Genomic DNA, 12703 nt, shown 5'->3' on the forward strand with positions numbered 1-12703 from the left:
AGGAAATCTCAACAGAGCAGAGAAAATAGTGTCCATCCTTCAGCCTTTTCCACTGGAAGGCAACTCAACTGCTCATCAGAATATCTGCTTATGGCAGGGAATGGCAGGAAGTAGCCCCATGTTGTGCAAACATCTGATAAAGTGTCAGGCTTCAATCCTATTCACTCTTCCTTGAAAGAGAATCCTTACTTCATAAGGCTTAATGCTGAGTAAAAATGCATAGGATCAGGGGAAGCTCCTTTGAGCGACAAAGTGGGGAATGGCTCTGCCAAGATTTGGAACCCTCCAAACTCTCCAGACCCAAGGTCTAGACTTTCTCCTGCCAGCTTCTTGTTTCCAAAATTGGCCAAGATGTGGGATCATGCCCATGTCTCTTCTGTCCCAGGATCCTGTTTTCACAGCTGACAACCAGATGCCTATGAGATGCCTGCAAGTAGGACCTGAGGGCAAAAACACTGGACCCACCTGCTGTTTTCCCAGTAACTTGTATTCAGAAGAAAATGGCTTCAAACAATGGAAATCCAAGACGCTCACGCCATACATTCATGGCTTGTTTTCTCCTATCACCAAATCTTGTTTTCTCCGTGCTTGTTTTCCACTTCTGTGGTTTTAAACAATTGAAGATAATAAGAGTGTTTGACGTATATAACGTGTTTGTATTGCTTTCTGGGACAACAATACCTCATTTTATGACTTACATGCTGAACGAGTAAGGCTCCTTTGTTTTTCTTTGTGCTAAAATGATTGCCTTTGGTCAAAAGAATCCCAGAATTTCTAAAACTGTTTTGTTTGTACCTCATTTTTTGTGACCTGTAACAGCAATGTCATCATTGCATCAGAAGCCGTATTTCCTAAGGATCTGGTTGCCAAATATTTCTTGCTCACGGGGAATGTGCACTTAAGGGGAACCATTAAAACTGGCAGAAAACATTGCAGTCCTGTATAATCACATTTGCACGTGTAAATATTTCTCAGAAATTGGAAAATTTCATCATCAAGGCTGCAGAAACCTCCATAAATACATGGAAGAGATGCCATACCTCATTGTAACCAGTGGAATCTGAAAAGCATCTACTGCTTGGAAAAGCACTAAGAGGCCAACAGATCCAAACCCACCAGCAAAATCATGAAGCCAAGCAGCTTTCTCCTCCTCACTCTGATGGTCTTCTTTTTGTACTCAGGTGAGTCGTATTTCATATTGCAAAAGTTCTCTTTCTCGGAGAGGTGTAGGGACCAAACAGTCTATAGACTATTCATGTCTTCAGATGAATGTAGGAAGGCTCCACCTGTGTTAATTAAATCCAGTTAAAATCTCCCTGCATACCTTGGTATTCGATGTCTGAAAGCTAAATGAAGGAGAGGACATTGGTCAAACATAGGGACACACATCCCCCAAAAACACACACACACTTGAGCCTTTCCCACATTCATTTGAATACTGAAACATGTCTATTCTCAAGGTTCCTCCTACATGAAATGATACATGTCAGGAGGAACCAGAATGAATGTCTTGCCATGTGAGATTCACAATCCATCAGGGCTCTTCATTCCAGATAGTACCCAGCACTTTCCTCCCAATAGGAACCTCTTTGTGAGGTGAGACTTCAAACATTAATTCCCCCTGAACTACTACCAGTGAAGGAAGGGAGGGTTTAGCCCTGTCACAATATAGATTGCAATATAGATTGCCTGAGCAGCTTTGGCTTTAGATTCCAATATAGATTGCTTAAACAGGTTTGGCTTGTGACACTGGTCAAGTAGATAATAGGAGAAGCCACGTAGGCACAAGGAAAAGGCTTACCAAATAAGACAAGGAAATAGGTGAGGAACTTGCTTAACGTGATTATTCTCTTAAGGTAAAATGCTTGGTTGGCTATTGGTGATTGGTGAAGGGAAAGGTGTACCTTCAGTATAAGAATGCCTGCCAAATGCCATGTATTGCGGCCAGTCTTTGGAAGTGATTCCACTGGCAGCCTCTGCGCAGATCTCAATAAACTCTTTTCTCTGAAGAGGAAGTTGCTTCTTTGGTGCTTTTGTGCTCTCCTCGGTCCTGGGCAAGCGGGCAAATGAATCCCCCCTAAACTAAGGCTTCACCAGCACACACCATGCTTCCTTCACAATCTCCACATGGCTCTTGTAAGATAAATAGTGGACTTGGGAACAATTCTAAACACACATGGCACCACAGCTGGGTAGTCCACTGAAATAATAAAAAAAACTGGTACCCAGTTAGCTAGTAAATGAATCAGTATATTCAGTTATTCCTATTTAACTGATTACACCATTTTCCATTGATTTGATTATCTTCCAATCCATGCCCTGTGACATTTAAAGTAAATTGCATATTTCCAAGCCACATCATGGGTGTACTTTCAGGATAACAAAGGATGTAGAAGATACAATGCTCATTTTCTGTTCCTAGAAATAACTGTTCTAATATGAACTGTTATTCAATATATGGATTTTCTTTATAACTTTACATTTTCTGTGTTTTGCTTCTAGATGTTGCTGTTAAAGCATCATGGGAAGCGGTAAGTGCAAAATATTATGATTGTGTTAGGAAAATATTCTTTAAGAAACAGATAAAAGTTCCTTGAAGCTTTAAAGAGGGTTCCAGAATTTTGTTTAGTGTGTGCGAGTGGCACTCTAGGCTTGATTGTTGTCAGCTGGAGGTACAAATAAAGGGAGGAAGCTGAAGGCTGCAATTTCCACATGAGGAAAGCACACACACTGTCTGGTCCTGGGGGCTAACCAAGAGGCGAGGTCCGAGTCCAGTCCGAGGTCAATGGTGCAAAATGACGGCAGTCCGTAGAAGTCGAAGCTGGGTGCAGGGCAGGGCATTGGGTGAGGTCAGGAGCTCCAGCAGGGAAGTTAGGCTGGTACTGACAACCAATGATGTTGCTCCCACAACTTGGGCCTGCGCTGGCTGGCTTTTATCTGCCCCGAGGCACAGGGCAGCCCCGATCCACAGGAGACTCGCCTCTCCTGGCCTGGAGGTGAGCATTCTTCCTGCGGGAACTTAGTTCCCTCCGCCTCTCTGCCCTGAGCCTCTGCAGCTCAGGAGAGGCTGGAGGGTTACCAGACCCAGAGGCAACCTCAGCTTCCTCTGACAGGGCTGAGGGTGGAGCACCTGCAGGCCATGGGTCCTCCATCCCCTCAGGAGCCAGAGCAGACTCAGCTGGTGCCTGCACCTGAGGATCCAGCACAGGTGAGGACCCTTCAGGCTCATGCCCCAGCCCCAGCTCAGCTGGTTCTGGAGGCGGGGAATCCTGTGCAGGCTGGGATCCCTCAGGTTCAGCATCCAAATCTGAATCTCAGGCCATCACACTGTCAGTACACATGCTGACAACAAGGTTGGAAGTAAGACCATGTGTGCTGCTGATACTGTGAGTTTTGCTGTGTCAGGATTGTTAATTACTGGACTGAGATTATACCGTGCTGGAGAGATAAAGAAGGACTGTAAATAGCTTGTATATAATAGTATCAGAAATGCTTGTGCAACCAGCCAAGCAATAAAGAAGCTCTTGACTGTGGATTTGAGTATGACTCCTGTTCTTGTCCTCTGTCTCTGGGGAAAACTTAGCTACAAACAGTAAGAAGTGGTTTACCGAGATGCCACCACACAAGCAGAAAAGTGCAGCAGAAGTGGGTGGGTGGTAACCCCTACTAGATGAAAGTAGTATGGAGTTAAGAAAAGTGAATTTATATTTCTTGTGGAATTTTATTATATTTTGAAATTGAATTAAAATACAGGCAACAGAAACATATATGCATATATATATATATATATATATATATATATATATATATATATATATATTTGCTTTCGTAGATTTTCACGGGTACAGGAATGCAGGTTTTGGTGTCTTCGGGTATCTTCCCGTGTAAGAGTTGGGGTGTCTAGGCGACGTTTCGACGAGGTCTCACTCGTCATCTTCAGGCTGGTGCTTTCGGCTTCTTGTTACTAGAACAGAGCAGGATCTCAGTGTTTGAGTTCCTATAAATACTGTTGAGGGGGTGTGGTGTATAGCCTCCAACGTTCTGGGCAGAGAGAACTTCCTCTCTGCCCAGAACGTTGGAGGCTATACACCACACCCCCTCAACAGTATTTATAGGAACTCAAACACTGAGATCCTGCTCTGTTCTAGTAACAAGAAGCCGAAAGCACCAGCCTGAAGATGACGAGTGAGACCTCGTCGAAACGTCGCCTAGACACCCCAACTCTTACACGGGAAGATACCCGAAGACACCAAAACCTGCATATATATATATATATATATATATATATATATATATATATATATATGCAGGTTTTGGTGTCTTCGGGTGTCTTCCCGTGTAAGAGTTGGGGTGTCTAGGCGACGTTTCGACGAGGTCTCACTCGTCATCTTCAGGCTGGTGCTTTCGGCTTCTTGTTACTAGAACAGAGCAGGATCTCAGTGTTTGAGTTGAGCCAGAGCACAACTAAGTGCAGTACAGCCATCTTCTCAGAAAAACTCTTCACAAGCTCAAGAGGTCAAGACACGAAAGCTTTAGCAACTAATCCACACCTAATGACCCTCCTAAGTGGTACTCAGAATATCACTCAAGAAATCACTCAAGATATCCCTCAAGTAATTAATGAACAAAAGAAGAAAAGGCACACTAACCTGGAAACTTCCTCTCTGCCCAGAACGTTGGAGGCTATACACCACACCCCCTCAACAGTATTTATAGGAACTCAAACACTGAGATCCTGCTCTGTTCCAGTAACAAGAAGCCGAAAGCACCAGCCTGAAGATGACGAGTGAGACCTCGTCGAAACGTCGCCTAGACACCCCAACTCTTACACGGGAAGACACCCGAAGACACCAAAACCTGCATTCCTGTACCCGTGAAAATCTACGAAAGCATATATATATATATATATATATATATATATATATATATATATATATATAATAGAAAAGAGCTCTCCCCACCCCCCCCACTTTCATATTAGTTCCAGTTGCTATTACTCCCAGCTTGTGTTCTGTAGTTGCCTAGTGGGGTTATTTTATTATTATTAGATGCTGGGAAGTTATTCCAACCCAACAATTAGACAGACCACCCAACCTTGCAGGCATATTATTTAGCCACAGTCTTATGAAATCAGGAATAATAATATTCTTGAGAACTGGCAGGATTGGACTCTCACAGTGGATTTTTAAAGATGTATTTTAAAGCAACTGTTAAATGTGTTGAGTATGAAACCCCTGGATCTACCCACCTCTAATCTTCAAATTCCGTGTCACAACGTAAAATAACTTTGTACCTGTTTTAACCCTGCAGCATTTTAAACTTTTAAAATGTCTTGCATGAAACCCCGGTATTGACCGTCTGTAATTCAACAGGTTTGATCCCCCATTTGGGGTTACAATGTAACCAAATCTCATGCCTTGACGATGAAAGTTTTGGCATTTTTATTTGGCAAGGCAAGTCTGTGATATTCTGGAGATTCATAAAAATCAGCTCTGGATCAGGTGGTTTGGGGTCCAAATCAGTCTGGAACAAAGCAGGCCTGATTTAGATAAATCAGAGCCACAAATTGGATGGGGTGGGGTCCATGCACTACCCCAGTAGAAAGCTGTGGGTGGCCACAGGGTGCCAGAGTTTCTGGTTCTTCTGGATACAAGGTCCTGTAAATCCCCAAGGCTCCTAAACACTGGACCTCTCTGCTGTGTGGAGCTGGCACAGTCCAAATGGCAAAAAGTAATCCGCGTTCCCAACTTTCCTCCTGACTGCCAAGAGCTGGGAGAGCCTCAGACGGGAGAAGCATTCTGCCCCTTTCCAGCCTGTTAATAGCTGGGAAGAGCAATGCTAACTAAACCAAAACAGCTGAAATTCTCTTCCTACGAACTGAATACAGGAATCACACACACACACACACACATGTCATGTCTGGGAGCATCAACCCGTCTTTGGAAGAAGTGGTAACTCGGGTTGAATATGGAACAACATTATCACGCAGTTCACTGCTTGGCAGGATGATAAAGCAGCTTTTCCTGTGCTTGAATGCATATCTTAAATTAACACTTGGTGCATTTGTTATCTGTGCCTCATTATTAGGCAAGTCACAAAGGCCTTGCAGTCCAGAGGTTAAGGGGGGAGGAGCCTTTAATATGTGCTGTGTCCTTTTTCTTCAGAAATATTGCCTAGGGTACCCAAAAGTCATATGCACTGAGGAGTACCGTGCCCACTGCGGTTCTGATGGCAAGACCTATAGCAACCGGTGTCACTTCTGCAATGAATATATGTGAGTATATCATTTTGTTGTCGTTTAGTCGTGTCCGACTCTTTGTGACCCCATAGACCAAGCATGCCAGGCACTCCATCTTTCCCAACATCAGGGTCTTTTCCAGGGAGTATTCTCTTCTCATGAAGTGGCCAAAGTATTGGAGCTTCAGCTTCAGGATCTGTCCTTCCAGTGAGCACTCAGGGCTGATTTCCTTCAGAATGGAAGGAACCATAGAATTGTAGAGTCGGAAGTGACCACAAAGATCATCTAGTTCAAACCCCTGCAATGCAGGAATTTTTAATATATTTTTTTGCACAATGTGTGTTATGTGTTGCATATGAGGCCCAAATGAACATGTGAGCAGAACTAATCTGTAGACCGCCTTGAATTTTAAACTCAAATGGGTTTACATGCACCACCCTCCTGACAGTACTGTTGTTGCTGCTGCTAAGTGGGATACTCTGGGAGTAGAGGGCAGGGGAAAGATGGCCAAATCGGTTCTATGTTCTGTGACACAGATCAACAATGAAGGGTGGAGAAGACAGATCTTCCACCAAGTGGTGGAGCTGAAAAGATCACTGGTCCATCTTGTTCGATATTGTCTAGGCAAATGGCAGAAGCTCTCCAGGGACTCAGACATTATTCTTCCATAGCCCTTTCCCTCCCCAGGACTTATGGTAATGATGAACTTAGTTTTCCCACCTATATGGTATTTATCTTTAATGAGTTATAAGGAAACTTACAGGTTATGAATTCTCATATTTATTTACTTCTTTTTTCTCATCAGAATAAAGAAAAGAAAGCTGATACTAATGCACTTTGGGGAATGCAGAAGAGTTTAAGATGCACAAGACTATGGAACATCTGCAGAAGAAGTCCCATTTCTCTTCAAGCTTCACTCATTGATTCACACCCCCCCCCAAAAAAAAAAATCCATTATTCTCTTTGGTTATGATCTGTGAGCCAGTGAATACTTCGCAACATCTTAATTCAGTTCATCAATAAATAAGCTCAGCAACATGATCAAACTCCCCATACATTTACTTGTGTGTTATCTATTCTTAAACATATTAAGAATAGAATTTATATATGTCATCCAAGTTAGTATTCAGCTACATCCTTACACTAGTGCAAGAATTAGTACATAACACACAATCAAGGAACTGAGTTTTAAACAATCAGCCTAATCTATTCCCTCTGGACTGTAACACTTCTGACTGCAGACAATGGATTTCTGCAGATTAAGAAAACCCCAAACCACCTGTTGACAGCCAGGTGGTTAGTTAGACATTGAGGCTAGAACCCATTACCCTGCCATTATACTTTTCTTTTCTATTGATTTTTAATGGAAGAAAATGAGAAAGAGAAGCAGAGAAATAAAAGTACACATAGAAAATCCAATTACCACCATATGAATTGATATATGCCACCCAAGTTGCTATTCAGCTACATCCTTGCACTAGCTCAAGAATTAATGTCATTGCAATGGGATTTCTCTCCTCCTTGTTTTCCCCACTTGGAGGTCCCACTGTGATTTCTCTGGTGGATTTGGGAAATCCCCGAGGGAGGCAGGTTAGGCTGTGCAGAAGAGGACTGGACAATTTTTTTCCAAGAAGAGTCCGTTTTTATTCATCCTATTGCTCCCATAAATGTAATATTAATAGCCTCAGTAGCCCCTCCCTAATCTGATTCAAAACCAGAGACTTGCATTGTATCACAAATTGGCCTGTATATAAATTGGCCTGGGATGCTCGCCCCGCCCCCTGGGTAATGGCCCCGCCCCTGGGTGCACAGCATGTGCGCCGCTACGGATGCCAGAGCAGCTAGCTTCGCCTCTGCCTAGGACAACCAACCTAGGTGTCTCCAGGAAGACATCTGCCACGACCTGAAGCAGCTCGGTGCAGCGGGGAGGTCGGTACACCAAAAGGAATCCTGTACTGCCCCTATTGCCCAACTTCCAGAACATGCACTCAGAAAACTGGGTCTTCCCAATAGGACGCCCCTCCCTAATCCGATTCAAGATCAGTGACTTGCATTGTATCAAAAATTGGCCTGTATATGATTCTCGTTTTCAGAATGTGGGAGTTGGGAGTCTGAAATCAGGAGACACTGTGGCCCCTTCAGAAGAAATTGCATTACCAAATTGCAGACATCTGCTTCCATAGGTTTTCATGCTAGCCACATCTAAACTCCCCACCCCCGATATATATATATATATATATATATATATATATATATATATATATATATCTCTGTTGGCTAAAAGTCCATATAATAAATATTTACATGTGGAAATAGGACATTACAGAGGGCAGCAATGTGATGTACCATGCATAATAGTTCCCTTCCTGTGCAGAAACTAGGGACATTCAAGAGATATGGGGTAACCAGTAGCTTAGGAAGTTGAAAACTTCTTGAAAACGCTGACATTTTGGATTTAGAAGGTTTTAACAATGTATTTGGATGGCATGCATATTTGTGGTATGATAAGGTCAAAGCGCATAAAGCATTTAAAAACCATATTGTCAGGAAAGCACTGTTTAATGTTTGGATAAGATACAAGGACTTATTGGAAAATAAAACCCCAAGGTGGCTGTCACCGATCGAAGCGAAAGCTCTGAAAAAGCACAATATGGAGGTCAAATGGCCAAAATATTGGGAAATTTTGGAACAAGATGGAGATAGATTGAAATTGCAGAGTTTTGAAAAACTAAAAAACAAAGTGCGTTACTGGCTTCATTATTATCAGATAATGGAGACATACAATTTGGACAAGAAAATCAGCTTCCAGGTGGAAAAATCAAAATTGGAAACAGAATTGTTAGAACCCAAAACTAAGACTTTGTCAAAGATGTATAACTTGCTGTTGAAATGGAATACTCAGGATGAAACGGTGAAATCTGCGATGATTAAATGGGCACAAGACATTGGACATAACATAATGATGGCTGACTGGGAACAGTTATGGACCACAGGTATGAAGTTTACGGCATGCAATGCCTTAAGAGAGAATATTATGAAAATGATATACAGGTGGTACATAACCCCAGTCAAGCTTGCAAAAATCTACCATTTGCCCAATAATAAATGTTGGAAATGTAAAGAAACTGAAGGTACATTCTTTCACCTTTGGTGGACGTGCCCAAGGATAAAGCTCCGGATAATCTGAGCAAGGGGGCGCATAAAGATGTTAAAAAGCATTGGGGAGAGAATTGCGCCCTGCGGCACTCCACACACCAAGGAGTGGCGTGACGACATTTCCCTCCCTAGTGCCACCCTCTGTCCCCGACCAGAGATAAAAGAGCACAACCAGTTACGGGCTATGCCCTGTATCCCCACGTCTGCAAGGCGATGGTCCAGAAGATCATGATCGACCATGTCAAAAGCTGCTGACAAATCTAAAAGGATCAGCAGTCCTGACCCGCCTCGATCCAGTTGTCTACGGATATCATCTGTTAGGGCAACCAGAGCCGTCTCCGTCCCAAAACCAGGACGGAAACCGGACTGAAATGGATCTAATGCCGATGTTTCCTCCAGAAACCTACCAAGCTGTTCAGCAACCGCTCTCTCAATTACCTTACCCAGGTATGGAAGATTTGAAACTGGGCGGTAATTGGATAGGTCTAAGGGATCTAATGAAGTTTTCTTTAGGAGTGGACGCACCACTGCTTCCTTCAGTTCCCCTGGGAATGTCCCCGTGTCAAGGGACAAATTGATAATTTCAACCAGGGGGGTCCGCGCAACATCTGGACACTCCCTAATCAGCCAAGACGGGCACGGATCAAGGAGGCAGGTGGTGGGCCTACCAACTTGGAGGAATCTATCCACATCAGTAGGGAGTATCCGATCGAAATGGTCCAACACTGGACCTGAAGTCAGTCGAGGGGCCTCCAGTTCAGTCACTGTATCTAAATTGGCAGGGAGGTCACGGCGGAGCAACAGGACTTTCTCCGCAAAAAAGCTCGCGAATGCCTCACAGCTGTGGGTCGAATTTGTGCTTAAATTTGGTTGTCCTCCTAAGGACGTTATTGACCTAATTATTCTAAAAAGTTGTGCCGGGCGAGAGCTAGCGGATGCAATGGAAGCTGCAAAGTAAGATTTCTTAGCAGCTTTCATAGCCATCTCATAGGCTTTCATAAGCGTCCTATAAGATGTTCTTGAGGCTCCGTCACGAGTCCGTCGCCATACTCGCTCTAGCCGTCTGAGATCCCGCTTCATTTTCCGGAGCTCCTCAGTAAACCAAGGGGCCCGGTTTCGACGGGGTCGCAGAGGGCGCTTAGGCGCGATCTCATCAATGGCTGCCAAGAGCCGGCTATTCCAGTCCTCAACAAGGTCATCTAATGAGTCGCCAGGAGGAGCAGGGTCCCGCAAGGCTTGTCGGAATCTATCAGGATCCATCAGTTTTCGCGGACGAGCCCAAATAGGTTCGCCACCCGAGCCGGGGAGGAGCGGGAAGTCAATCTTGGCTTTTAAAGCGTAGTGATCAGACCATGGCACTTTCACAGCGGGGAGCATGATCACATCTATGCCAGCCCCAAAGATCAGATCCAGCGTGTGGCCTGCTTGATGAGTGGGGCCCAAAACAAACTGGGAGAGCCCTAGTGTTGCCATGGAAGTCACTAGGTCTAGAGCCTGTGAGGAGGGAGCGGCATCGGCATGGACGTTGAAGTCTCCCAAAACCAGTAGGTTTGGGAACTCCAAGGCCCAGCCCGCCACCACCTCCAGCAGATCTGACAGGGTGGCTGCAGATGTGCTGGGTGGTCGGTACACCAGCCAGACAGCCAAGCTCTCCTTGGTGCCCCACACGAGACCAACACATTCAATGCCGGAGATCGCCGGTGATGGCAGAGCTCTGAAAGAGCAATCCTCCCGGAATAACAACGCTACTCCTCCCCCCCGACCTACAGTCCGCGATTGATGGAGGACAGAGAAACCTGGGGGTGTTATCTCATGTAGGGAGACTACTTCGCCTTCCCGTACCCAGGTCTCCGTCACGCAAGCCAGGTCAATCCCCTGCGAGACAAAAAAGTCACGCATGGTGGCAGTTTTGTTGCCTATGGACCTGGCATTGCACAGCACCAATGACGGAGGTGTGTAATCCTTGTTCTCCCTAGAGAAGGGACATAGAGAAGATAGCCAGGTCCAGGAGCTCAGACCCTCCAAGTGTCCCTATTTTCCAGGGATGTCCCTGATTTAGAGAAGCCGTTCCGGTTTCTGATTTGATCCTAGAATGTCCCACTTTCCCTTAGGATGTCCCTATTTTCATCGGAGAAATGTTGGAGGGTATGAGAGCTACCAGCTGCCCTTGGAGAGAATTGAGGGTAGGTGGAGGGGAGCTAATTTTGACGGTATGTATAGAATTGGCAAGCCATCCCATTCAATTTTTTCTAACCAAATTGAATTTATGAACCTAAGTTAATTAGCTTCAGTGGATTTACTCTGAGTGCAACAAACATTGAACCCCACCCAGTTGAGCCGGAATACATTGTGTTGATAATGATAAGGGGTGTGGGGTGCAGAGCTAATTAGAATCACAGAATTGTAGAATTGTAGAATTGGAATGGACCCCAAGGGTCATCTAGTCCAACCCCCTGAAATGCAGAGATCTCAGCTACATCATCCACAACAGATAGCCATCTAACTTCTGCTTAAAAACCTCCAAGGATGGAGAGTCCGTCACCTTCCATTGGAGTTATTTCTACTGTCGAACAGCTCTTACTATCAGAAAGTTCTTCCAGATGTTTAGTCAGAATCTCCTTTCTTGTAACTTGAATCCATTGGTTGAGTCCTACCCTCCAGAGCAGGAGAAAACAAGCTTGCTCCATCCTCCATGTGACAGCCCTTGAGACATTTGAAGATGACGATCATATCTCTTCTCAGTCTCCTCTTTTCCAGGCTAAACAAGCCCAGCTCCTTCATCCGTTCCTCATAAGGCTTAGTTCTCAGACTCTTGGTCATCATGGTTGCCCTCCTCTGCACACATTCCAGTTCGTCAATATCCTTTCTAAATTGTGGGTGCCCAGAATCGGACACAGTATACCAGGTGTGGTCTGTCCAAGGCAGAAAAGAGTAGTACTATTACTTCCCTTGATCTGTACTGGCTTAAGATCCATGTTTTCAAACTGGGCACAGGACTACTCCAACCTCTAGCTCAGAACCATTATGTCAGTTGCTGGTCCAAGCACAACACCCAAAAAGCTTCCTCAACAGGCTGTCCCCATCTCATCTTCAACATAGCGTTTAAATCACTAAAATCACTACGGTGATCTGCGGGCCCACTCCTACCCATACTGCTCACCAAGGGATGTGAGTTTACAGTATGTTGGGACATTTCACACAGCTGAACTTGGCAGTGGTCAGCTACCACAGACTTTTTATTTAGGCCAGACTGAACGTGTTTCCTTCTGTAATGCTCCAAGACACAAGCAACGTTGGTGCAGCTCCAGT

At 44.6% G+C, this 12703-nt stretch overlaps 1 protein-coding gene across 1 annotated transcript; it reads left to right on the forward strand.

Moving 5' to 3' along the window:
* Positions 1-1059: 1059 nt before the first annotated feature.
* Positions 1060-7171, forward strand: LOC308582135 (ovomucoid-like). The gene is made up of 4 exons (XM_081185014.1): positions 1060-1181; positions 2503-2531; positions 6165-6274; positions 7044-7171. The coding sequence occupies exons 1-4, from the start codon at positions 1127-1129 to the stop codon at positions 7096-7098; spliced, it is 249 nt and encodes an 82-aa protein (XP_081041140.1). The 5' UTR covers positions 1060-1126; the 3' UTR covers positions 7099-7171.
* Positions 7172-12703: the final 5532 nt, after the last annotated feature.

The sequence above is a fragment of the Podarcis bocagei genome (assembly GCF_964188305.1).
Source record: "Podarcis bocagei genome assembly, chromosome: 2".
NCBI classification, from domain to species: domain Eukaryota; kingdom Metazoa; phylum Chordata; class Lepidosauria; order Squamata; family Lacertidae; genus Podarcis; species Podarcis bocagei.